A 26,970-nucleotide genomic window follows, 5' to 3' on the forward strand; every position below is an offset into this window, starting at 1 on the left:
TTGCAGGACTTGCCCGCGGGCTGCTTTGGAGATTCTTGGTTCTCAGAAGGAGCTGGTTGGACCTGCTCACCATTCTGAGCCAGTCCTCGGTGCTGGCTCAGCTGTGGATTCGTTCCCCTGTGTGCAGCGCCTCCTGCTGCTCCATCAGGGGGGGACAGGTCCTCAGGGGCCTCCAGACTGGCAGTATGCCTGGGGAGGTGTATCTGGCCAGGTGCCCCATGTAGTGCCCCCAGGGAATCGAGGAGGTGGCACGCAATCGTCCTCTCTGTGCTTATGCCCGCGCTTCCTGTCCCCTTTCCACGGGCTTCCTGTCCCCTTCCCACGTTCCTCGCTGTCCTTCAGAGGTTGCCCCTTCCCCATCACTTTGAGCAAGTTCTTTATCCTCTCTGGGCCTCATCCGTTCATCGAGGGCCCCAGGCAGCCAGGCTTGCCTTCCCTGTGAGCGTGGTGTTGACAGACTGAGGGTGTGGGTGGTCCAGGCCCTGACCGTCCATCCGGCTGCCCCTTTGGTCCCAACTGTCACCAGGGTCAGAGGAGAGAGAACATGATTCATTGGCCAGAGTTGGTACCTCGGGGCCTCTCTTTCCAAGAGGCCTGGGGGAGGGCTGGTTGCAGGAAGGGGCAACACTGGGTCTTGGGGTCAGGTCCGGGGGATTTGGCTGAGCCATTGGCACGTGCCCCCAGGGTAGAGGCTGGTTCCAGAGCCCCACAGTTGGTGCGCCAGAAAGGAGTCCAGAGGCCTCCAGGCCAAGCTCTGCACTGGGCAGAGGAGGAAGCCAAGACTCAAGGCCAGTGGCCCAGCTGAGGTCTCGCTGTGCCTTCTAGTACTGCCCACCAGGCCAGAGTCACTGCTGCTGTCACCCAGCATGGGGTTGTCTGGCTCTGCCCTTGGTTTTATGCCCAGCCCCCTGACTATTTGTGGGCAGAGGTCACCTCGCTTTTGTCCCTTTTGGCTCCCTGTCAGAACCCTCAGGCAGCCCTGGACCTTGCTCTTAGTAAACACAGCTTGGCTCTTTCCCTTTTCCTGTGTCCTGGCCCCCGGTCCCCTCGACACTGCTGTGTGTGTGTGTGTGTGTGTGTGAGAGAGAGAGAGAGAGCCTCTCTTGGGCTTCAGCCTTTAATGAAGACTACAAAGCACTAGCAGAGGCTCCGGGTTGATGGAGGCCTTGGTGGTCAGTGGGCCAGGCTTTGGCCATTTTTATCAGTAACACAGCCACGTGGGTGTCTTGAACTCTTGATCCCCAGCACAGTCCTTCAAGAGGGTCCGTGAAGCCCCTGAAGTTAAGCACCCACCTTTATAGGTGCTTCATTTCCTACACAGCTGGCCCGGGCCCTATCAGATCCTTCTAGGGTTTGTACCCTGCAAGTTAATAGCCGCTGCCTGGGAAGAGGCCCAAGACAAGCCCGTCCAACTTGAGATAAGATAAGCTGGGGCGGCCTCTGGGAGGAGCAGTGGCTCCCCCAGCTTCAGTGCTCCGGAGAGACAGACCCCCCCCCCCCCCCCCCCCGTGTGACTCCTTCTCTGGCCTTTGTATTTGTCTGATTACAGAATGGGGACAAACTGACTTATTACCTGTGGAGACTCCTTGGACTTGGGCTTACTCTGAACAACACCTGGAAGGTGAAGGGGCTTTGCAGATCCTTAATACAAACCAGGGCAGGTCCAGGTTGCTACAAGGTGGTCAGTGGACGGGTGGCTGGAGAGAGGTGTCCTCCTGAGTTATTTGGGATCCTGGGTGCTCTGGCAGATTTGAAAAGGAATTAGGTACAAACTCCCAAAGTAGGAGGGTTTTACATGATGTGATTTGGGGCTGTTGCCAGATGTGGTGACATCTAAGCTTGAGAGAGCACTTGGTACCGTCCAGTGTGTGAAGAACTCTTCTGCAGGCGAATTTTATATTTAAATTTGCACAGTGATTGGCAGTTTACAAAGCTCTCCTGGATTATCTGCTTGATCTTCTCAAGGGCGGGCAGGTGGAGCTGAGTTTTCATTAGGGGCCTTGTTTCATAGGTAAGTGTGCCTCTGAGGGGCTGAACAGCCAGGCATCCAAGGTGGCCTGCTGGCAGGGAACCGCCCAGGTGGAGTCCTCTGATGTCGGCACCAAGGTCCCCAGGCTAACCACGGGCTGGCACAGTGGAAGGCCAGGAGAGGTTCTGGCACTGGCCAGCGAGGAAGGAGTTGCCTGATAGCAGCAGAACCAACCGGGAGGGCCTCCCGTGGAAGGGCTCCAGATTCCCAGCTGGCTTTGATCTCTGGGGTTCAAAAGACTCTGTGTAACTTGAGCCCGGCCTAGATATTTGCCCACAGGGCGTCTGCATGCAAGGTGCTGTAAAACAGTTTGGGCAGCTGAGTTTCTACACAGATTCTTAGATATCTCACACAAATAGGCTTCGGCTGAGTGGGCCTGGGCTCCCACTGAAGGGCCATTGCCCTGTCTTCCAACTTCCTGAAGTTGGTCAAGGACACCCTGGAGGCCAGGGACTAGTTTTTTTTTTTTTTACTAAACGGCATCCTCTAGGCAGATTGTTGGGCAACATGGCAGAAAGGTCTCCAGCAGGATGAGCTGCTGCTTGTTCTTACTGAGCAGAAGTCCCTTTCTTGGGCGTCTTCTCCCCTCTTTCCCTGTGTGGTTCTTGGGGTGAAGCCTGGACTCTGGAGCTACACTGGGTGGGTCTGGGTTCAAATCTTGGTGACTGACAGCTGCAAGGCCTTGCTCTGCCTTAGTTTGCTCATCTGTAAAATCGGAATGAGAAATGTTATTGTTGGGGTGTCCACTTGGGGTCCAGGTTCTTTGTGTCCCGAACAAAGAATGGAGCTGAAGTAACAGATGCATTGAAGGGGAATTTGGAAGCCGCGCTCTGTCAGGTAGGTGAAGAGGTCTCTTTCCCCACACGGACCAGGTTGAAGACCTTACCCATTTACTCCCCTTGGTTCCTTGTGATCCCTGATTGGAGTCCCGTCCAGTTCTCCCCCATTGGTCACTTTAAAATGCAGAACCTGCAGTAGGGGTCATCATGGGCAAAGTCCTCAGTGGCGGGGTTGTCATGGTGATGGGACTTGGCGTAATTGGGGACGTGAGGACTCCTCTCCCTGTCTCGTCCTCCAGTGGCATTTTCCTTGTACCCTGTGATCACCATCTTGGCGTCCCTGAGCTCCTACCTGACAAAACATCTGTATGACTGCCGCCTCCACGGTAGGTTCATGAGGACCCCTGGGGCACTGAACCACAGCGACGGTGACAAGCTGCAGGCTCCAGGTGCCACCTGTCTGCACTGAGGTGCCTCTAGGGCCAGGGCCCCAGCTGTCTTTTAGGCACACCAGTCTGGTTAGTGGGTTGAGCTGCTTTGGCGTCTTGAGAAGGGCCCATAAAGGCCCAGCCGCTGCCCCACTGGGTGCTGCTGCCGTGGGGCTCTGGGCTCCATCAGCGTCTCTGACCCATGACGGCTCCCTGGTGCTGACGTGGGTGAAGTTTGGCTGCACTCTGGCTGTGGCTTGTCCCTTTGCAGGACCAGCCGGCTCCTACCTGTACAGGTTTTCTGTCGTTAGGTGGTGTGTTCCCGGTCACCGAGCAGGCACTAATGAACACCTTTTTAAATACAGACGTCTTTCTGACGGCCCTCCCTGTGCATACGTGATGTCTGAGCCCCAGCTGCTCCTGAAGGGCACGTTCTGAAGTTAGGCAAGTCACAGCGTGTCACAGCCTGGGTGGCACTGTGCCTCTGGACCACATAGATGCCACTTCTTTTATTCTTTCTTTTGTGATGCTGGGGACGGCGCAGGCCTTGCACGTGCTGAGCAAGCTTCTGAGCCGCCTCCCCACCCTGGAAGTGACTGTTTCTTTACAGAGTTTGTTATTTTTTAAAATTTTGTTGAGGTGAGGTTGCCATGGCAATGAGCCATTTCAAAGTGTCCCCACTCAGTGGTATCTAGGATATCCGCGGTGTTGAGTACGGCCACTCCTGTCTCAGTCAGGACCCCCCCCCCCCAGTCACTCCCTCCCCCACCCTCCTCCTGGCAGGGCTGATCTCCTTCCCACCTTCCTGCCTCTGGGTTTGCCCGCTGCATGCTCCTTATGCCATGGCCCCCAGGTAGGGTGGCTTGACCTGTGGCATCCATACTCCTGGTGGGTTTATCAGGACGCGGCACCATCATGAGATGTGGACCATCTGCACTTCGGATGGTTTGACTTCTGCTGCTCCTGGCTCACACTGGATGTGGCAGCACCTCGAGGGACACCTGCAAGTCCCATGGCCCAGTCTGGCCTGTCATCAGTACCTCCTGGCTCTTGGCATGACATTCCCCATTCACTGTGTGGCTCACGTCAGGACTGCATCCCTTCTCATGGGCCCGTGCTCTGCCTCTGCCAGGTGGCCTGCCTTCTGGTGACCTGCTACCCGCGCTGCTGTCCCCTTGGCTAACCTCAGTAGCGTTTCTGGGATTGATAGTGTGTGGGTGTTCTGATCTCATCCTAAGAGCTGCCCGGTTTCCAAGTTCCATGAAAGAGCCCCAATCGGTCCCAAGTATCTCAGCCCTCCCAAGAGCCAGGGCTCATCACCCTGCATGCCACACAGAGCCCTGTGCTTGGTGTGCCCCCTGCAGACTCACTGGGTGTTAAGGTGGAGAGGCCAGACCCAGGCGGTGGCGGCTTGCTGTGGAAAGCAGCCTCAGGGGGCTCCTGGCTGCTGATGGAGGGAGGAGGGAGCCGGCAACACCCTGAAGCAGGGCCTGAGGCCGACGCCCTTCCCTGGACTGAGGGTCCCTGTTGGGTTCCAGATGCTGCCCACCCTTCTCTCTCCCCTGCCGTCACTTCTCCCAGGGTGTCCTGCACCTTCCCCTTGTGAGTTGTCCCCTTCCCTTTGGGATCCTGAAGGACATGTTGTCTTCGCCCATGGAGTGGACACCCACAGTGGTGCCCAGGAACCCCTGCCAGCTCTTGGAGCCACCAGCCTGACTCGGACACGGCCCAGGCTGGCCTCAGTGCTGCCTCTGCCTTGCTGGGATTCGGGCTTCGGAGGTTGACACACGTCTTACCGAGTGCGGTGAGGCCGGGGGATGGCGGGGCTGGGGACAAGTGCAGTGAGGCTGGGAGACAGTGAGGCCGGGAGACGGGGGAAGTGGCTTTCCAGAGGGCGAGTCATCAAAGACTGGCCTGTGCGGGTCCCTCACGTCCAGGCGGGGCCTGCTTCTGGCTCCCCTGGTTGGAATCTTACTGTCCTGTCGCTGTCTGTTCCTGGTGTGACGGCGCCTGGGTGGCAGCGGGACCCCTGGGAGGGCCAGGACAGGCATGTCCCGTGCAGCTGTTGTCCCAGCCCTCTGGCTCCACCACTAATCCTGGGCTGCAGCCACCTGTCCTGGCCCCGGAGCGGGTGAGTCAGGATGCAGGACACCCGAGAGCGGAGCCACCGAGCACGCAGCACCCGTGCCGGCCGCCAGCCTCCTGTCCATGGTGCCCGACATAGAGGCGCAGCCGTGGAGAGGGGAGCAGACTGCTGTTCCTGTCCTTTGTCGGCCTAGCCGCTTGTCACTTTCCCTTTGCGGGGGGGATGGCTGTGTCCAGAAAGTCTCAGAGGGCTGCTTGCTGCAGGGAGCCATTCTGGGGTGGTGTGGCCGGGAACAGGCCCCCAGGAGAATGCCTGCCAGGTCACAGGCCGGGCACAAGCCGGTGCTTGGGCCTCTGCACATCCCTGGGCAGGCAGAAGAGAGGAGCTTCCCGAGGGAGGTGGGAGGACACGCCCTGGTGCTGGGAGCACACACCTGCAAGAGATGCCCTCAAAAGCCATCTGCAGAGAAGGGGAGAGGACACCTGCAGGAACGGGAGGCTGTGAGGCCCCGGGAGGCTCACCCGGGACAGCACCCTCGGGGCGGGCGCTCTGTGGCCCTCCTCTCAGCCTCAGTGAGTCCTGAGCTGGGCTCTCTTCCAGGGCAGGTGGGGAGGGAGGACAGCCGCTGGCCCCTGCAGGATGTTTACACCCTGGAAGGAAGGCGGCTCCCTGCCCAGCCGGCCTGGCCCCCTGGCGCTGCACAGGCTGTCGGCTGCAGGCACTGGACTCTGCCAAGAGGCCTGAGAGAATGTTCCAGAAAGAACCAGAAGTGTGGTGTGAACCAAGAGGAGCTACAGCTGGGGCTGGAGAAGAGCGCTTTCCTCCCAGGTTCCTTTCTTACCTGCAAAAAGAATAATGTTCCTTAGGAGCCCAAGTGGGAGACCACAGGGCTTCTCCAGGCTGCCCTCGGCTGGCTCCCGTCACAGGGGCCCTGTCCCCTCTGTGAGAACCGTGAGGAGAACCAGCCTGAGGTAGCACCTAGCACAGACCCCCGAGCCCTTCTCCCTGTGGGAAACCCAGATGGTGTCCATCTGTCCATCTCTGCTGCGTAGAGACGTGTCACAGAGGCCCCGCTGAAAGACCTGTGATTCACACCGGGTTTGCTAGCGATGCTGGATCCTGAGATGAGGACATGGGCCTGTGGCCTGACTGACCACAGCTCCGGGCCCCACAGACCTGAGCCCGAGGGCAGGTGGAAGGATTTGACAGGTTTCTCCACAGCTGAGAGCTTTGTCTGTGCGCCTGCCTTGGGTGAGCACTCCTCATCTCAGGAGGTAGCTTTGGGGGACACGGTCCAGCGCCCCCCCCCCCGCCCCCGTGTTCTGGTCTCTCTGCTCAGCCTGTGCCTTCAGCGTGTCTGTAGGCTATTGGGAGCCGCCCTGGCCTTGCTTTCCTCTGTTCCTAGTGAATGCTGGATACCACGGGTTGAAACTCGGGGCCCCACCTCTGGCAGCCTGAGCTTCAGGACTGAGCCTGCCCTAGGCAGAAGTGAGGCCGTGGAGGCCAGCAGCCTGCATTCCCGTGTGGCCTACAGCCCTCTGTGCCAGCCACTCATGTGGAGTGGTGGCCACCATGTGGCAGGCCTGGAGGTGGGAGCTGGGAGGGCCAACTCAGTCCTTGCCGACCCAGAACTTGTGATGTGGCCGGAGAGACAGGCCAGTAAATCAGCAGTTACGTTGACGTGATTAGACCCTGTTACAAGGGGAGCACGGGACATCAGAGCTGTGACCTCAGCGGAGCAGCTGGTGGGTTTCAAACGTCCGGGAACCTGAAACTTCCTTCTGCAGCGTGGGTGTCACAGGCACTGGCCGCTGCTCAGAGCATCCTGTGGACAGCTGACTGAGCAGAGGCAGGAGGGGCCCGGACCTGAGTAGACAGGTCCCCGGGGTCCCCCTGCATTTAGCACAGGTCAGGGGTTGATGGCCACAGAGGGACCCCGAGTCTTCCCAGACAGCCTGAGTGTGCTGACGAGGCTCTGTGTGCGCTGGTGACAGCGGAGATGGTTGGGAACTTGTTCCCTGAGTTTCTTCAGCAGGGCCAGAGGAGGCACCTGGGCCACCACGGTCTCCCTCCTTGTTCTCTTGTTCCCACGTGTCGGCCTGAGGAAGGCATGAGCTGAGCGTCCCAGGGTCCCCAGGCTGAGCAGGGCCCTTTCCTGCTGTGTTGTGAGGGGGGCTCTTCCTCTGCCTGCGCCCAGGGAGCCCCCAGACCCCTCCTGAGCCCAGGCACACTCCAGATCCCTGCTGACTGCACCTGCTGGCCACATGGTGTGTCCCTGACTCTTTGCACCTCCTGTTCCTGCCCTGCTGCCCTGGGCACCTCTGTACGCCCATCTGACAACTTTGTGCCTTGCCATCTGCCCAGCCTAGGCCCCACTACGATCTGAGGACGAGGAGGACATGAGGGCATTTTAACCTCACCGAGGGTCAGGGGAGCGGCTGGGCCTGTGCCGGGCCGTGGGGCTGGGGCAGAAGCACGTGGCAGGCCTCCGTCTGGCTTATCTCAGGCTGCAGGGGTCGGCCTGCTGGGGACGGATCTGCTCACGAGAGGTGTCCAGGCAGCTCTCCCCTCCTTTGGCCTCTGTCCAGAATGCCGCCTCTTGATTCAGTAAAGGTGAGATTCGGTTCATGCCAGCCCCGCGGTTAGACCCTGACCGCCGTCGACAGGGCGTGCCTGCCGCTGTGGGCAGAGGTGGAGTCTCTGCCCACTGTCCCGTGGCTCTGCCTCGGCCTGCTCCTCCTCCGCTGTGCAGGTTGCAGTGCAGGGACGGGCGGGGAGCGTGTTCGCTGCTAGTGAGGGTCTCGGTTGGCACGAGTGCCGCTGTGCTGGCCGCCCACCCGAACAGCCCCGGTCATCCTGGAAGAAGAGCTTCCCGCTGTGCCGTGGTGCCCGAGGGGCTCCGTGGTCTTGGTCTGCCCTGTGCCTGCCTGTGGGTGTCTCGTGGTGTGAGTGTCCGGGTGCCGTTGTCCTGGAGTCCCTAGTTGTCTGCTACCATTGGGACACGGCTCTGCGTGGCTCTTGAGGCGGCTTAGCAAGCGTTGACTCAGCGCCCTCTGGGCCTGAAGTGTGATCAGCTGCCAGGACTCATCCCTCAGGAACGTGGGGGAGCGGGACTGGGCGACGGCCGTGGTTTGGGGTCTGAGGAGAGTGTGTCTAGAAAGCATGGGGAGGGTGAAGTTCGTCCTGTGTCTGAGTCTGACTTTGTGCACATCTTGGAGTCTCAGTCCTATTAGAGGTGACAAGGAGGGACAGGGAGAGGCATGCTGGGAGCAGGGGCCACCCAGTCAGGAGGGGGACTGTGTTCAAATTCAGTGTTTGGCTGTGCGAGGTGGCCTCCCCTGCGGCCACTTAGCGGTAAGAGCTGAGAGGTCCCTGGGTGATGTTGGGCTGGGGGCCCATGAGCAGAGCAGGGGGGCCGCACATTGCCAGGCCAGCACCCCGTCCGATGTACAGCCCCTTGCTGACCAAACCCTGGGCAGCTCGCAGCTGCCCTGCAGATTGGGTGGCTCAACTAGCAGGGCTGCTCTGTCTCACTGCCCGAGGCCGGAAGTTCCAATCCGTGTTGACAGAGCTGGCCTCTGGAGGCTGGAGGCAGGAGCCTCTGGTGCAGGCACCCCGTGGCAGGCATTCAGCCACCTTTTCTCTGTGGCTTCACACCATCCTCTGGGCATGTTACGCCCACATTTCTCTCCTTCTAAGTGAGAATGGTGGTGGCGCTGGATTAGTGGGCCCTAGTGACCTCACCTTCACATGGTCATCAACAGAGACCTTGTTTCCAAGTGAGGTTGTGTTTACAGCCTTGGGAATCAGTGTCTTCCAGGGGACACAGCTCCTGCAGAGGACACTGGGACAGTGGAACACTCTGGCTCCTCTCTGCTGGGCTTCCTGCCTGGTGGCAGTTAGGCTGGCCACAGTGCTGTCACAGCATTGCCTGCGTGTTGTCCTTACCCTGAGCCCCTGGTTGGGGTTGAGGTGCAGTGGCTGTCCTGAAACCTTCCCAGCACCCAGCCCGCCATGCTGGAGCTACAAAAGGAGGTGGCACTTGGGATTCGTGACCGAGAAACACACTCAAACACCTGTTGAAACCCAAAGAATGCACCAAGGCACGGACAGGGTGCAGCAGAAAGCGAGCTCTACTGACCATCTCCAAGATCGGTGCTGGGTGGCCGGGACACCTGGGCATTTTATCCCCTAGTGCGCGAGGTCCCTCCCCTGGGTCCTCTTTGCTGAGTACTGTGGGGTGCACAGTCCTCCTGTCCCTCACCCAGGTTTTACTGTCTCCTGTTGGGTTATTTAAAGAACTACACCTCTAGCTGTCCCCCCTCTCTTTGTTCTCTTGTGGTGGAGAGGCCTTTGAGGGCTGAGTGGTGGTGGCAGGTGCTCAGCTGCTGGTCATGGCCAGGTGGCCCTTTCCTCTCCCCTCCTGCCTGTCAAGGGGCTGTGAATTTCCACTCGAGTGTTAACTGCCTGTAGCTGTCCATCCTGCTCTCCCCTCCAGCTGCCCCCTTATCCCACGTTGACATTTAAGGCTACATTCTGTATTCTGGAAATGTACCACTGGGCTTTCTCACAGTGGCCCCAGAGAAATTCGACAGCCCCGTTTCTGAGGCCCCTGGGAGCCCAGCCTGGATGATTCCTTTGCGTTGCAGACCTTGCTGGTACCGCGGGAGAGCAGGAAGGCCCCACAAAGCACAGTTGTCACCACCTGCACAGACCTGGAACACCTGTGGAGGGAAAGCACGGGGCCCAGGCGTGAGTGAGCCAGTCCTGCTCACTGGCACAGTGTCGTATCTGTGGACAGCTCGCTGGTCTGTCCCTCCATCTGGTAGATGGGAACCATGAGGCACATAGGCCAGGCTTCCCCGGGTGGCAATGGCTGAGAGCTGCCAACCTTGGCCTTGCTGCAGAGAGCGTGGGCCAGTGCTCGCTGCTGCCCTGGGGGTCTCCTCAGGGCTAGTGGGAATGCAAGGATGGTTTGAGCCCAGTCTCAGCCCAAAGAACTTACTGTGAGCCTGTGTAAGCCACCAGGCCATTCTGGCAGGCGAGAGGTGGGTGACAGAGGAGCTGATGGCAGCTTCTTGGGGTGTTCTGGTGGGACCCAAGGGGACGGTTGGGGGTGGAGGCTGAAACACAAATGTGTGCCTCAGCGGAGGCCAGTGGTTTGAAGGGTGGAGTGAAGCTCTGGCTACACCAGAACTCAGGTAGCCTGTCTGTAGCGCATTGCCCATCAAGGTAGCTCTCCAGAATGGTGCCACCACATAGAGACGCACCCCAGGGTGCTGTGCTCTGGAATCCTGTGTCCGAGTGACGCAGAGCTGCAGGATGGGTGCAGAGGGTGCAGGATGGGGACACAACGGTTGCCTGGGATGAAGCTCCTACTCTGGGTAGTTCACATGTGGCCATTCCCCACCATCAGAGCAGGGGGTGGGCGGGGCTGGCCAGAGGGGCTATGACTGCTTTGCTGTGGCACACGGGACAGCTGCCACAGCAAAGAAGTGCCGTGGCCCCAGGTTTCCCTCCGGTTGCTGGCATATCAGTCCTGGCTGCAGTAGTGCCAGGGCCGGGGGCCTGGACCTGAGGGCAGGAGGAAGAGGAAGGAATGTCCTCTGGGCCCAGAGCAGCACGCCATAGCAGACATGGCCGCTGGATAGAGGCCCGTTTCAAAGAACAGGAAATTAAATTTTCAAGTTGGAAATGTTATGTGATATTTTTAATTGATAACTGACCAGACTACGGGAAAGAAACCAAAGGTGCGATCTATGGTCCTTGGAGGGAGAAGCCACAGGTCCAGGAAGGTGAAGGAAGTCAGAGATGGTGAAGGGCGGCCATGCAGAGACCCACGGAAGGGCAGGCCAAGGGCCAAGAGGCAGAGGGCAGAGGCCGTCCATGTGGGTGCTGATGCTCCACAGGAGTTTCTTTAAGGCAGGATTTAGGTGCTGCATTGAAGATGCCTAGATGTAGAAGTCATCGACTTCTCTTTTGCAGCAGTGATCCCCTAAAAATAAAATATGAAAAAGATGGCACCCAGTGGAAACAGCAGCAAAACCCACATCTAGTTCAAATGCTCTGGAGATGTTTTCTTTTATTTTTGCCCTGAGCCTCCCAGCCAGGAGCTGGGGGAGCCAAGCACTGAGTCCATCAGTCACACATGCTCTTAGCCTTGCCATCAGGGCCCACCACTTAAGCTTATAAATAAAGTTTTATTGGAACATGGCCGCAGACATTTGCCTCTTTTTGGACCACAACGGCAGAACTGAGTCTTTGCAATAGAGGTTGTTTGACCCCCACTGTTTAACTTACTCCATGTCCCTTCACAGAAAATAAAATAAAATGGAGACCACCATATTTCTTGAAGAAAAGATGAAATAGCATAAAGATGTTAGTTTTTACCAGTGGAATTAAAATTTAAAAAATCCACTTGCCAAATGCTTCCTGGAAGGTCGTGGTCATTCACCCTCGAGTGACCACGGGTTACTCTTTTGTGGTGGTGGGGAAACATTTAATGACATTATCCTAAAATTCATTTGGAAGAAAAAAACAGGCAAAAACAACTGACAGGGCTTTGCAGAAGAATGGCCCAGGGGAACTAGTTCTTCCACATTGGGTGGCTGTCGTGGTCCCACAGGAGTGGATGCTGCTGTGAACGTCAGCAGACAGTGACCCAGGGCAGCCCAGCATAGCCCTGTGTCTCTATGTACCAGCGTGCATGGAGGTGACATCGCTTTGTCCCTCCCAGATCTGCTCGCTCTCTGGTGGCCTGTGACCACGCGTGGTGGAATCATAATGCCCAGAGAAATAGGCGTGAGCAGAAGGACAGACGTACTCATCCCAGGCCACAGAGCTGGACTGGGAGGCAGTTTCCATCCGTGCACTCAGAGGGTGTTTGAAAGCGTTCAGGATCACTGCTCCAGCCGACCTCTGTGACCTCTGTGCCTGCACAGAAATGGCCTTGTGGGGTCACAGCCTGCCGGGGACAAGGCTTGCTGTGTGGGAACATGAATGGGCGCTTATGCCATGAGAAGTACTTTCTAATTATAAAAAGGAAGAAAACTTGAGGAGAAGGAGGTTAACCCCATTTGTCACCTAGTAATGTCAGCATCCAGTGCGGAGTTGGCTGTTTCTAGCAGACGGACACTTCTTAGAATAGGTTTCATGGTAAAATTTGGATTTTTGTCCGCATGGCACTGTATGGGTTTTCCCAATCTATTAAGTATTCTAGGATGAGTGGCATCTCGATGAGAGGTGCCGTGGCCCCAGCTGGCACGTCAGTGCGCCTAGGGTGATTGGCTGCTTCCACTTGTACGTCACTGTGAACACTCTGTGTCCTCCGCTCCCTAGGGACAGTTGTCCTTGAGGGCAGTGGGGTGGGAGGAGGAACAGGAACCTGCCGTCCTTCATCCCTGAGTGGCTCCTGGTGAGGTGTGGCCTGCTGGTGCTCACTGCTGTGGAGATCTTGGCTAGGATCCTGGTTAGGGCCCCTTCAGGACTGAAGTTCTGTCCTTCGTCGCAGGATCTGGTCCGTTGCTTACTGTGCTGGAGGCGCAGTAAGTGAGTCTGGTCAGCCCACCAACCAAGGAATGAGGCCGTGGGACCCTTGTCCCTACACTGTCCCCTCTACCAGGCAGTGCCCCACAGACTGCATGCGATTAAAGTGTCGGCATGCTGGGGTGCAGGTCTGTTCCCCTTCAGCTGTTTTCCTGGGTGGGCTCTGCCCAGGAAAGACCCTTGGAGATGCACCCCCCCTTAGCCTTTATTTATATTTTTACGCGGTTCTGAGGTCGGAGCCCAGTGCCGCACTCGTGCAGGGCAAGCGCTCTGCCACGCCCAGGACACCACTTTCAGTGCAGCTCAGTTTCTGCACCTGGGTGGGGAGGGGCTGCTGTGCGCTTCCAGAGGGGAGCAGCTGTCAACATCACTCAAGTCCTAGGACAGCTGTCCGTCTGTCTGACGTGGAGGTAGGAAACAGTTGTCAAACACGAGTGAACTTGGAGCACGGTAGTAATTTTTAGGGAACTTGGCACATCGGCCACTGGGGCCGGAAACAAGTCCTCCTGTGCCCTGGTGCAGCCTTGAGCAGTGTGTCTCAGAGCCAGGAGCCCCTGGACAGCGCCAGCCAGCCCAGGCACGCGACCAGCCCCTCTCGCCACTACTATGATTCAGAGATAATTGTGCTTTTTCTTCCTGGTCTCTGGCTGGGGACCAGAGCTGGGGAGTTCTAGTCTGGGCTGATCACACGACCCTCCCGCTGGCCTGTGGGCCGTGGGCTGCATCACAGGGTGGGTCGGCCTTCACGTGACTGGGCAGACCGCGAGCCACCAATTGCAGCGAGTGGCCTCCGAATCTCACACTTGACGGCCCTCTCTGGGCCACACGTGGCTTAGTCCCTAGACTCTGGTTTTCACTGAGCAGCAGGGCAATGGGGACAGACTGGGCGTCAGTGCAGAGCGCCCTCCATGGGACACATGACGCGATCAGCCACCGCCATGGCGCTGGGCTTCAGTCTCCTGAAGGCCCAGAAGATGCGGGGGGAACCCTGCCCTTGCTGTCCTGTCCAGCGGGAGCCCCTTGCTCTTCTGTGGGTGTCCTTTGGGGTGTGGTCTCCCCAGCTGATGGCAGTGAGGGAAGGGAGGGGCCGACTCCCCAGGGCCTCCGTGGTCCCTAAAGCATGAACAGGAAGGAGACCTCCGTCCGCCCACCGAGGGCCCCAAGCAGCACATGCTGGGTGTGGGGCGAGCAGCCAGGTGACCAGCTTTCAAGGGCACCCGGGAGTTGGGAACGAAGCCGCTGTGGTGCTGGGGCGAGGGCAGCTCATATGCGGAGAAGACCGAGGTGAAGCCAGGTGTGCGCAGGCCCGAGGAGGCCTTCTCTTTGCAAGGGGCACTGATCGGGGGTCGTTGGCAAATGAGAGGGTTGCAGAGCAGGGACGGGAGGGGGAGCCGGGCGTGTCCAGGCGGGAGTTGGGGTTGCCTCCTGCAGACTGCTGGGAGAGGAGTCCCCGAGGTCTTCCTGTCCTTCAGGCACTGGGAGCCCACTGTGATGGTGGTAGCAGCCCCACAGCTAGGCACCACGTGGGCAGAGGAGGCTGCTCTGTGGAGGGATATCACCCTCCTCCCCTCCTCTCTGTGACCCCCACCACGACCCTGTGACCCCACCCCCACTCGGATTTCCTGGTGTCCCAGCCCCCCCAGCCTCCTCACCTTCCAAGGTGGAGAGAGCCAGTGGGGGCAGTGGCTGGCCAGGCTTGCTGGCCTCTGCCTCCCGAGAGCCTGCAGCAGGTCATCCTTGATGCCAGCTCTGCAGGGACAGCCTCAGCTGTCCTTCCTATCTGAGCCCACGGTTTTGTGGCTGTCTGTCTTAGATGTGGGCTCCTCAGAACCAGCTGTGCTTAATTCCCTGGACCTAGTGGCAACCACAGAGCCCGATTCCTAGAAGTTGGTGCCCAGCGACCTTGATGTGACCTTGTACAAGGGCCCAGGTGGATGTGACACCAGGGGCTGGAGAGCCTGGTTCTGCCTACAAGGCTCACTCTTTCACCCAGAGGGCAGGGCATGGGTCGAACACTCACCAGATGGGCAGTGGTACCCAAGTCTGTCCCCAGAGGTACCCAAGTCTGTCCCCAGCCTTGCTCTTCTCAGAAGGAGGCGGCATCCAGCATCCTGGGGTGGGGCCCCTCTGCAGCAGGGGGCTCTCCACTTGGGTCGTTGCCCGGGTCGTAGACTTGGAGGTCTGCCCATGGCTCTGCTGTCGTTCTGTGGGAGGTAGCTGGGGTGTTGACCTACGGTGGTCAGTGGCCCTGTGGTCCTGTAGAGTGACTTCCTGGAAACAGCCGTTCCTTGGAGACCTTGTTTGGGGAGTGAGGGGTTCTGTGGGCAGAGGCTGGTGCCTGGAGCCTGGGAAGCCCAGGCTGCGCTGCTAACCTGGAGGAAGCCTGAGGAATGGCATGGTGCTCCCACGTCACGAGCAGATGTGGGGACCGGTGGTCTCAGGGCATGAATGGAACCGGCACCCAGGGCAGTGTTCCCGTGCTCCCCAGCATAGTGCTGCCCTCTGCGCACCCTCGCTCACGGCTGTGGGACACGGGACCCACCCCGGGCACATAGAGGCCCACGAGGCCTTCTTCACTGCCTGCCCATGTCCTGTGCCTCTTCTGGGTCGGCTTGGTTGACTGTGTCTCGGGCAGAGCGAGGGCAGAAGGGCCACCTGGGTTTCTCACTAGAGCCTGAGTGGTTCTGTCTTTGCACACGGTGCCACTGCTCAGGGGCCTCGTTCTTGGGGTCTATCTTTTCTCTGAACGTGTTGACCTGGACACAAGGAAGAAAAACTCACTAGTGTTAAGTGGGACTGGGACTTTGATGGGGCTGTGCCCCTTCCTGCTCCTCCACCCCTCAGAGGCCCACGGAGCAGCTACCTGCTATCCTCGGGGCCTTGAGACCCATGCTGGCCACGCTGACCAAGAGTAGGCCGTGTGGCTGCAGGTTTCGGGAGAAGTAACCACCAGGCCTATAGAGCCAGGCCATCCGGGGACGTGAACCCTGTTGGTGTTTTAGAAATGCAGCCTAGATTTCAAGAACAGGAGGATTCCTGGGTTCAGCCTGCGGTGTGGTCAACCTGCATCAGCCATCGGGTGCCTGCAGATCACCCCAGGGTAGCCACAGAAGAACCTCTGCACCACTGCTCTCTGCTTAGACTCATTCCCTGTGTCTAAGCCCCAGCTGCACACAGGGCAGGAACCGAGGCGCACAGTCCTGGGTCTCATAGGCTGGGGTTCCTGGGGAAATGGACCAGAGACGGCACCCTAGAGGTGGTAAGCAAGGAAAAAGGTGGGGTGAGGGTGCTCTGGGGCTTGTGTGGTGAGCGATGGAGTTTGGAGAATGTCTGGGCAGGGCCTTCCCAGCTGCAGGAAGAGCCTGTGCAGAGGCCCTGGAGTGGACAGGCTTGGGGGCTGGGGCCTGCAGGGACCGCACGGAGCGGGGCAGAGGCTGCAGGAGCCGCCACACGGGGCCTGGAGAGCTCAGAAGTCCTGGTGGGGGCGGGGCCTGGCGGAGACCACTGATTGAGGGGAGCACAGAGCTGGGGGCAGGAAGGAGCAGATGACTGATCGAGGTCAAAGCCAGTGTGCAGGTGCTCAGAGGGGGCAGGCGGAGGTCATGCGGACAGTCGGGCAGCCAGGGTGTGTGTGACCAGGAGAGAGCTCTGGCTTCTGGGCTGGTTGCAGGAGTTGCCAGTGACAGGTGACGGGCTGGGGGAGGAGCTTTGGGACCAGCCCCAGGATCTGGTTTGCGCCCTGGAAACTCAAGCCACCCTTTTGGCTGTGGTTCGGCCTGTTGGAGCCCAGCCAGGTCCGCCTGTGCTGCGAGGGACCCAGACTGCCCGGGCGTCAGCTCGCGGCTCCTGGGGTTGTTCCGGTCACACGCCTGCTCACTCCCGGCACGAGTTCCGGAGGGCAGGTGCTAAGTGCCCCTTCATGTTGCCTTCCTGATGTTAGAAAGTGCTGTATGCAGACATTTTCACACACACATCTCCCTACAGGGCAGACAGGTTAGCAGGCCTTCCCGTGCTCCTGCTGAAGCTGGGTGAGCACGTGGCCCTGTCACTCTCCTAGAGCAACAGCACTCAGGGGTGTGGCACCTAGTGGCCTGGCGCCTCTGCTCACAGGGGCAGCATCAGCAGAGGCAGCATCGTGAGTCACGGGACTCGCAGAGCTGGGAGGAGGGGGAGAGGCCCTGGGTTTCCTGGAAGCCCGTGGGGGTTGGGCTGGTCCAGGGCCCATGTGCCAACCTTGGGAATGGCAGGGCAGGGCAGAGCGTGGGTGGGGTGTGTGGTGGAGGGAAGCCTCAGACGCACCGGAGGGCAGGCAGGAGGGCAGGCAGGAGCACGCAGGCCCCGCAGAGCCTGGCTTTGTAAAGATGTGGGCAGCCTCTGGAGGGTTTTGTGCAGGGGAGTGGCATGACCTCAGAGGACAGCTTTGAGCAAACAGAGGCCGCAAGGGATGGATGGCGGGAAGGAGAGGTGAGCTCCGAGCTGGGGAGAAGGTCAGCAGGCGGGCACCGAGGAGCCTGAGGAGCAGGAGAGGCTGGAGGACTGCACCACCAGGGAGGCCGGGGGGCTGCTCGGTGGGCTTCTCCACCTGCACCTGGCTCGGGTTTGGGGATGTGCCCAGCTTCACCTTTGACCCCCACCCTGCTCCTACTGGTCAGGGAAGGGCTGTGAGGACGCAGCCAGCCAGGCCTCTTCCGCACTGCGGCTGGCTGCCTCTCTCTTTGCTGTTTAGGAGTTGAGTGTCCCTGCCCTTGCTTGGAGGTAGTGTCAGGACGCTGTCCCAGGGCAGTCTGCTACCAGCCCTGGAGAAAAAGCTGTCATTCTGGGGACACAGCACTGAGGCCCGCAGGACACATGCCCACGGGTGGGAGGAGGGCTGTGTGTGAACGGGTGCGTTGAGGCCAGCGTCGGTGCTGTGAACGCAGCCTCAGCACCTGGCTCCTCTCCAGCCAAGGGCAGGAGAGGACGGCTTACAGGCCCCAGGCACCAGCCTCTGTGGGTGCCGCCCATCTCTTGGAGGACTGCAGGTCTCTGCCTACCTGCCAGCGCTGCTGCTTCTGTCTCAGCACTGACTCGGGGCAAAGGTCCAGCCTCTGCCCCTGACAGAGTCCTGATTCCCCTCCAGGGAGCACAGTGGTGGTCTCTGTGCCTGCCCACCCCCGAGGCCACATTCGCGGTCGTGAGAGGGAATCCAAAATTCTGGTCCCTCCTCGGGTCGATCCTGGGTGGCTCTGCTGACCTCCACGTGCGTCCCCCGTGCTTATGGGACAGTGCCTGCCCCTCGGCCCAGCAGGACCAGCTCTCCCTTGGCCACGCTCACCTGCCTGGACAAGGCTGGCCCACCCAGACGTGCCCCACTCCTGGGTGACGCAGGACTTGGAGGGAAGGGGGTCATCCAGTAGCTCTCTTGGCCCCTCCCTCACCGTGGCCTTTGAAAGAAGACGGCACGGTTCTAACTTAGCGCTGAGTCGCCTTTCTAAGCAGCGCCAGGGGCTTCTCCGCACCGCAGGGAGGAGCCAGGCCAGCTCACCCGGCTCCATCCTTCCCTGCCGGCCCCACCAGATGCCAGCTGGCCGTCGCACCTCCTGGGCAGCCTCTGGCCCCCACCAGGAGGCTGCCCCTGCTCCGGGACCTGTCCCTGTGCCAGCACCAAGTTGGAGTCCTCTCGTCCAGAGAGCACGGAGCGCCAGCCCGAGAGCTCGGGGGCTGCATGCAGTTCTCCGCACGGCCCTCAGCCTCCTGGAGAGCTTGTGGTGCAGGAGTGCGTCCTTTTGGGGTCTTGCAATTACGGGGAAGCCTCACTAGAGCTGCTGAGGGCTGGTCTCTCGGCCACTGGGGCTGGCGGTGGTGACAGAGGTGACGATCGCGGAGACGCTGCTCCCTGTCCCTGCACCTGGCTCACGTGGATCACCCTGTTGGCTCTTCACACAGACCTGCTCTGTCAGTGCTGTTGTGCCCCGGGTCACAGATGGGGCGGAAGCTCAGCAGGGTTCGCGCTGAGCACACAGCGTGCCAGATCCACAGGCTGCCGTGCAAGCCGCTCTTCTCCTGCAGAGGTGCGCTGGGGCCTGCGTGTCCCCGAGGCGCACCCGCGTTGTTCGGGTGCTCCTGAGTGGCCACCTTGGCAGAGGGAACCTGGGGCCACGTGGGGTGAAAGTTGCCCTGTGTCAGCTGCCGGTGTCACAAGCCACCAGCCACCTTCTTTGTGTCCAGACCCTCTCCCAGGGCTTCCTTCCTGTGTCCCTGACTCACGAGGGCAGACACCTCCCACAGAGCCCCTTCCCTGCCTGGTAGCAGCACAAGGGTCAGTAAACGCGCCCTGGTTTCACGTGCACGTGCCACGCTGCAGATCCCCGTGGCCACTGTGCTTCCCACGTTCATTTGGGGCCCGAGGCGGGGGATGTGCCAGGTCACCCACACTGCTCCTCCCAGAGGACCAGCTGCCCTCCGGACAGACGAGGCCATTTGTGCGTTCCAGAGCCCTGGATCTGGCAGCGTGGCCTGCACGGTCCTGTGTCGTCCTTTGACTGCTGAATGGGCTGACCAGGTGCTGGGGCACATCTCACAAGCGCCATTGTGCCCCGGGAGGAGTGGCCGCATGCCCAGCGGGCTGAGGAGATGGCACAAAGTGGGCACAGTGCAGGCCGCTGTGCTCCCGGGCCAGGAGAAGAGAAACGGCCTCTCATGGAATGGCCTGGAGTGTTCCCTCCTCCCCTGAAAGGACCCTCGAAGCCAGGCTGCTCTTGCTCAAGGGAACTTTCTTCCTCCTGTTCTTTCAGGAAGAAGCACGCTGCCGAGTTGCCGTTGCGCAGCTTGGTTGCTTGAGACAGAAGCACCGTTGCTGCTCCAGGAAGCAGAGGAAGAGACATGTGCCCTTAGTGGACCCCTGGCCCAGGGTTTCCAGATGGCGGCCCAGCGGATCCGAGCAGCCAATTCCAGTGGCCTCCCTCGGTGCAAGTCGGAGGGGACCCTGATCGACCTGAGTGAGGGGTTTTCGGAGACCAGCTTTAATGATGTCAAAGGTGAGCCCTGGTCAGCCACGGAGGGGAGGCCTGGGGCTGCCGGTACCTCAGACCCAAGGGCCCCTCTACCCAACAGGCACCGGCTTCACGCTCAGCTGAACTGCAGCTCTGTATCCTGTTACAAATTCCTCCCTGCAACGGCGGCCCCTGGGTCTGGGTGTTTGGTGTGGGGAGGCGGTTTTGATGGGACCCTTCCTTTGTCCACATGTCTCTTGGTGACAGTATTGGTGACAGTAAGTAGCTTGGTGGTTCTGACATCTGGGGAAAGGAGGGTGTTGTAAGTAGGTGAAATATTGGGATCCACCAGAAGAGAAGGAGGTGGCCTGGGGCAGGGAGGCAGACCTGTCCTCGCAGGGTCTGTCCTTTATGTCAGTCTCGCCCTGGCCTCCAGCTCTCTGCCACAGCCGGTCAGTGAAAGCAGACATGGACGGGGTGACCAGGTGGACATGCCTGGGTGCTGGTTCAGCTTTACAGAACCAGCCGGCCACCACATTGGATCGTGTGACCCCGTGTCTAGAAGGTGGCCACAGGGTTCAGTCACCCGGGCTCGCTGGCGGGTGGCCTCATAAGGTTGGGTGGGGGGGGACCCCAATCGTGAGACACTTTGGAGACTTCCGGCTTCCTCGGCAACCACCCTGCCCTCACTAGGCCACGTCCAGCGTCGCGTGCTCCCTAGTGCCCTGGCAGCCACAGCAGTGGCCGTATTGTCAGTGGCTTTGGCCTTCTGAGCATTTGCCGCAATTGATCACCCAGGTCCTCCCTGGAGCACGGCTGGGCAGGAGGGACTTTCCCACAGTCCTAGCCCTTGGCACACACTCAGCACAGTCCTCCAGATGCATGTGTGCCCCCACCCTGCGTCCACAGCAGCCTGGCTGCTTGCCCGTTGATTGGCAGCTGCCCTCCACCGCATCCCTAGCACCTCCTTGGTCCTGTCCCTGGTTTACACTTGCTGCCCCGAGCATCACTTTGAATAAGACCAGCACCTGGACCGCCAGGGTAGTCGGCAGCAGGGTTCATGCAGGTCACCGTAAACAACCAGGCCATTCACTTCTCAGCCTGATCACGGGCATTGTTTTCTTACTTTATAGCCAAACAGGCAGGTTTAAAGCTGGAGAGCAGGAGCCTAACTTGAGTGCTATGGGCCTTAAAGTAACCAGTGTACAGAGCCCAGTGTCTTAAAATAATGATAATAATCCTGAGCATGAGCAGGGCCAGTTCAGTGGTGGAGAAGGCAGCCGAAAATCAGGTCAGAGGGGACCTCAGGACCTCCACCCACGTGAGACCCTCTGAGGCCAGGGCCGGCCGACAGCTGCCCATGCACCATCCAGGTGCAGACTTCTAGGGAGTGCACCCTGCAGCCAGGATTCCTGCCGGGAAGTCTTCTCCCCTCATCAGTGCTCTGCTGTGGCAACCTGGGCAGAGGATAGAAAATGTATCATTCAGTGCACCAGACTTGTAACATCCAGGGAAGTCTTGGTATTAAGATCAAGGTAACTGTGAATATGGCACGCTCCCCAGACCTCATTAAATGGGATTCGACAGGGATTTCTGGCACTGGATGGGATGGCAGCCTGCACTGTGTCCCAGGGTGCCCCTTGGCAGTGACTGATGGAGGCCACATACAGAAGAGTCCCACCACAGCCCACCTCGGTGGGGTCCCCACAGGAGGAGGGCCCTTCCCCTCGGCTGTGTCTGATCCTTGGGCAAAGTGTGTTGTGCTTCTCTTCCGAGGAGAGTGCTTGGAATTTTAAGTAAAGCCATCTCATTCTTCAGTCTGGCAAAACTAAAATGATAATTTGCATTGATACGCGTTAGGCTATGCACAACGCATGCCTAATTGCTTTGCTTTTTTTTTAATACTGGAGATATTACTGTAGGGGAATTAATTACTCCAGAGGAACAATAATGAGGCAATAACTTTGGAGGGACTGTAACAGGATTTTAAAGGCTGGCGAGCTTTATGCAAGTCTCATTGGATTTTCATTTTTATTTCCAGTGGATGTGTCGAGGAAATAGTATGGTCTGTGTTGCCGGAGAAACGGGAGAGAGGCCGGTGGACCCAGAAGTCCACTGGCCTCAGCCTGACCCAACTCCCTGTTCCCTCAAAGCCATTCTTGGGGCTTAGAAAATGATACCTCAAAAGGAAGCACAGACTGTCTGAATCCTGCCCATCTTTCTCACTCTTCCTCTCTCAAGGAGGGGGGAGAAGCTAGAATTCCTCTTCCTTGGGGTGGGTCAGAGGAGCCAGAGCCCCCAGCCAGCTGGGAAGGTACCACCCGACCTTGCTGGGTGGAAGAATTTAGGGTGCTCCCTCCAGAAGGGGAAAGGAGTACAGCCGAGGGGCCAGGAAGGGTCTGCGGACAGGCCGCTGGCTCTCTGGGCTCCCCAGCGCTCACCCTGGTGCGCCCACCTCTGCTTGGCTGTGGCTGTGTCTGCTCACCCACTGTAACTGCGGGTCTTTGGGCCTTAATGTGAAGACTCCCGGGTCCCACAGAACTGCGCTACCTCGGAGTTAGTGGTGCTTCTGTCCTGTTGGTCTGCTTCAGCAGACTCGGGCAGCAGGCCTCCGGGGGAAAGCGGGCTTCCTGCCCCCTTCCCCGCTGTCTTCCTCTCGTTCCAGCCCCCGCCTGGTGCAGATCTGCTGTTGTGATCCCGCAGCAGAAGGGCCCAGCCAGGGGCAATTCTGACTTAGCCTTGGGCCAACACCTTGATCCAGGAGCAAGGGTCTGGCCCTGCTAGGGCCGGGGACATCCCCAAACAAACAGAATGTCCAAGTGTCGGGGAGGGCCTTTCTTCTCCCTCCCTGCTGAGGCCTCTGTGACAGGCACAGAGCGTAGGTGTTCTGTGGACACGGAGCCTTCCTGGGGAGAAGACCTACTTGAAAGCGTGGACCTAGAGGCGTCTGTCTGTGAGGGCTCCACAGAGTGTGGAGGGACGCAGTGGGACAAGGTGTGGGCTCAGGGTAGGCGGGCGGCGGCGGCCAGGCCTGTGGGAGCCGGTCCCTGGGCCTGGAGATGAGGATGCTCGTGGGGACAGGAGTGGGAAGGGCCCCACAGGATGCTCCCAGGCCCTGCTGCAGTGGAGGCTCCTCAGATCCTGCAGCTTCACGAACTCCAGGAGCTGGGGTTGGGGATCCGTGGGCTGAACCCCAGTGGTTACAGAATGCTGTGGTTGGCAGCCATGAAAGAGGCGGGGACTGCGCCCCACGGCTGTAGCTGGGGGAAGCTGTAAAGCCGCAGGCCCGCCCTTGACACCCCACGGCTCCCCACGCCCCGCCCCGTGCCTTCCCCTGTCCACACACCCATCGGGCCTCTGTCACACAGTGCTGTCCTCTGTCTCAGTCCCACAGAGAACACGTACAGCCGATGGCGTTCCACAGGACCCAGCACTGTCCCAGGCCACTGTACATTCTCCCGCCCCGTTGGCTTTCCCTGAAAGCCATTTGCTGTTTCCCCTAAACTCGCCTGTATAGAACGGGGTGCAGAAAGTTCTGTGTGCTCCAGGCCGTGGTCTCCCCTGTAGGCCTTCCCGCTTCGCACATCAGCATTTTCTACGGGTCTTCTCCTACCTCACGTCTCTCTCGTGTCTGTGCAGTGCCTTCTCCCAGTGCCTTGCTGGCCGATACCCCCACCCCGTTTGGAAACGCAAAGGAAGTGATCGCCATCAAGGACTACTGCCCCACCAACTTCACCACCTTGAAGTTCTCCAAGGGCGACCACCTCTACGTCCTGGACACGTCGGGCGGGGAGTGGTGGTACGCACACAACACCACCGAGATGGGCTACATCCCCTCCTCCTACGTGCAGCCCTTGAACTACCGGAACTCCACCTTGAGCGACAGCGGCGTGATAGACAATCTTCCAGACAGCCCGGACGAGGTAGCCACGGAGCTGGATCTGCTCGGGGGATGGACAGACGACCAGAAGGGATCCGGCAAAGTGCACAGTAATAACCCTTTTTGGAGCGGGGTCCAGACAAACCCTTTCCTGAACGGGAACGTGCCGGGGATGCCCGGCTTGGATGAGCTGACTCCCAGAAGCACCGTGGACCTGCTGCTGTTTGATACCGGAACTTCCTCGTTCACTGAATCCAGCTCTGCGACCACCAACAGCACCGGCAACATCTTCGACGAGCAGCCGGTCAAACGGGACAACCCCTTCTTTAGAAGCAAGCGATCCTACAGCCTTTCGGAGCTCTCCGTCCTGCAAGCCAAGTCAGATGCGCCCACCACGTCGAGTTTTTTCACGGGTTTGAAATCCCCAGCTCCCGAGCAATTTCAGAGCCGGGAGGACTTTAGGACTGCGTGGCTGAACCACCGGAAGCTGGCCCGGTCTTGCCACGACTTGGATCTGCTCGGCCAGAGCCCAGGCTGGGGCCAGACACAAGCCGTGGAGACGAACATTGTATACAAGCTGGATAGTTCTGGGGGCGCCGTGCAGCTCCCAGACACCAACATCAGCATCCACGTGCCCGAGGGCCACGTCGCCCCCGGGGAGACGCAGCAGATCTCCATGAGAGCCCTACTGGACCCCCCGCTGGAGCTCAACAGCGACAAGTCCAGCAGCATCAGCCCCGTGCTGGAGGTCAAGCTCAGCAACCTGGAGGTGAACACCTTCCTCATCTTGGAGATGAAGGTTTCTGCTGAGGTGAAAAATGACATTTTTAGCAAAAGCACAGTAGGTCTCCAGTGTCTGAGGAGCGACTTGAAAGAAGGGCCATATCTGCCCATCCCACTCACCTACAGCCATGGGGACACCGTCCAGGTGCAGCTGGACAACCTGGAGCCCTGCATGTACCTGGCCATCGTGGCCCACGGCCCAAACATTCTCTACCCTTCCACCGTGTGGGATTTCATCAATAAGAAGGTCACCGTGGGTCTCTACGGTCCCAAACACATCCACCCCTCCTTCAAGACGGTAGTGACCATTTTCGGGCACGACTGCGCCCCCAAGATGCTCCTGGTGAGCGAGGTCACACGGCAGGCCCCCGGCCCTGCCCCCGTGGCTCTGCATCTGTGGGGAAAGCACCAGTTCCTCCTGTCCAGGCCCCAGGACCTCAAAGTCTGCATGTTTTCCAACATGAGCAACTACGAGGTCAAGGCCAGCGAGCAGGCCCGGGTGGTGAGAGGGTTCCAGGTGAAGCTGGGCAAGGTGAGCCGCCTCGTCTTCCCCATCACCTGCCAGAGCCCCGGCGAGCTCTCGGACTTCACGCTGCGGGTGCAGGTGAAGGATGACCAGGAGGCCATCCTGACCCAGTTCTGCATCCAGACGCCACAGCCTCCACCCAAGAGTGCCATCAAGCCGTCCGGGCAGAGGCGGTTTCTCAAGAAGAACGAGGTGGGGAAGATCATCCTGTCCCCGTTTGCCGCCGCCACCACCAAGTACCCGACGTTTCAGGACCGGCCCGTGTCCAGCCTCAAGTTCGGCAAGCTGCTCAAGACGGTGGTGAGGCAGAGCAAGCACCACTACCTGCTGGAGTACAAGAAGGGGGACACGGTGGCTCTGCTGAGCGAGGAGCGCATCCGGCTGAAGGGGCAGCTGTGGACCAAGGAGTGGTACATAGGCTACTACCAGGGCAAGGTGGGCCTGGTGCACGCCAAGAACGTGCTGGTGGTCGGGAGGGCCAGGCCCAGCCTGCTCTCGGGCCCCGAGCTGAGCACCTCGGTGCTGCTGGAGCAGATCCTGCGGCCCTGCAAGTTCCTCACCTACATCTACGCCTCCGTGCGGACCCTGCTCATGGAGAACATCAGCAGCTGGCGCTCCTTCGCGGACGCCCTGGGCTACGGGAGCCTGCCGCTCACCTTCTTCTGCCGGGCGGAGCTGGACAGCGAGCCCGAGCGTGTGGCCTGTGTCCTGGAGAAGCTGAAGGAGGACTGTAGCAACCCCGAGAACAAAGACCGGAAGTCCTTCCAGAAGGAGCTCGTGATGGTGAGTGTGTGGCGGGAGTGGGCCCCTCTCCACCCCGCGGCCACTCTGGGACGGCGTCCCTGGGGCACATCTGTGGCTGGGCTGGGGGTATGCTTGCAGGGTCCAGAGCGGCCCAGTGGGAGACCACCTGGGTCTGTGTCCCCACTGCCTTCGTGGCTCCTTGGTGGTCTTGGAATGGAGCCAGTGGGTGGGGGCCGCAGGGCCTGTGCTCTGCACCCCTGGGCCACGTGGGAACAGATCCCTGTGGGGTGTTTGGCTCAGCAGTGGCCAGGACCCCTCTCCACCGCCGGGTTTGTCCGGGTGAGTGCTCACCCTGTCCCCTCCAGCTCTCTCTCCACTGCTCTCCTTCCTCCCTTTCCTGGGTGCCTTGGATTTGGGGGGGGGGGGGGGCGGGGGACAGCCTTTGCTTGGCCAGCACAAATGGCAGACCACGGGGAGAGTCCTGAGTTTTAAGTTTGAGGGATCACCTCCGACTGATCACCTGAAACCTCACCCCTCCATCAATCCCAAGTTCTAAGGAATGAACTGGGGGGGGACAGGTCACACTGTGGATGTGCGCTGACCACAGACCACCTGGAGGCGCTTCCAGAGCTCTTTGCAAGTCCTCCAATGGCCCGGGCTTCCCAATTCCGCTCCCTACAGGACCCCACCCCTGACTGGTAGTCACCCTTGGCTCCCTGGTTGTCCCTGGGATGGACATTGTCCCCTGAGCTCTCTATGTGACAAAAGTGGATTCAGCTGCGTCCTGCAGGTGGGGACCCGTCCCTCTGTGGGAAGCAGTCGTGACCTTGCAGATCCTCTTCCAGGTTCTGCTGATCCAGCAGCCATCCCACCCCCTGTCCTAGTAGGAGCCGCTCCCGGTGCCAGCCTCACTGCCACTCTCCCGCTCTCTGCCTTCGCCCCACACCTGCCCTCTGCATCTCCACACACAGCAGGTGCACCTGAACTGACCTACCTGAGCACCCAAGGGTCACGCCCCCCACACCCAGCTGCCCCCTCGGAGCCACGGGCCTCTGTTTACAGAGAGCATGTGAGGCAGCCTGGTAGGCAGCCTGGTAGGCAGCGGCACAGGAGGAGACCCTGGACAGTGGCCCGCAGTCCTGCAGGGTGCATGGGGCCAACTGGGGAGGTTGCCAGGAGGGAGACGGGCAGTTAGAAGG

The 26,970-nt window shown here is 59.7% G+C and overlaps 1 protein-coding gene across 9 annotated transcripts in view; it reads left to right on the plus strand.

The window, feature by feature from the left end:
• Sh3bp4 (SH3 domain binding protein 4) overlaps positions 1–26,970 on the plus strand; it is a 77,470-nt gene that overhangs the window by 32,201 nt on the left and 18,299 nt on the right. For 4 of the 9 annotated variants that reach the window (XR_009226331.1, XR_006850772.2, XR_006850774.2 and 1 more), the window contains exons 1-3: positions 17,191–17,331; positions 19,641–19,883; positions 23,478–25,810. Coding sequence is in view for 5 of the 9 variants with exons in the window: in XM_058577573.1 (XP_058433556.1) it covers positions 17,316–17,331; positions 19,641–19,883; positions 23,478–25,810 (2,592 nt within the window). In the remaining 4 variants the exon portion in view is untranslated. Of the gene's footprint in view, positions 1–2,362; positions 2,867–17,190; positions 17,332–19,640; positions 19,884–23,477; positions 25,811–26,970 lie in introns of those variants that run through there. The other 5 variants (XM_046439622.2, XM_058577576.1, XM_058577575.1 and 2 more) reach the window with 3 other exon arrangements.

Source organism: Marmota monax, unplaced genomic scaffold (assembly GCF_021218885.2).
Source record: "Marmota monax isolate L192 unplaced genomic scaffold, Marmota_monax_Labrador192_F-V1.1 WCK01_AAM20220418_F8-fsc00041, whole genome shotgun sequence".
Classification (NCBI taxonomy): Eukaryota; Metazoa; Chordata; class Mammalia; order Rodentia; family Sciuridae; genus Marmota; species Marmota monax.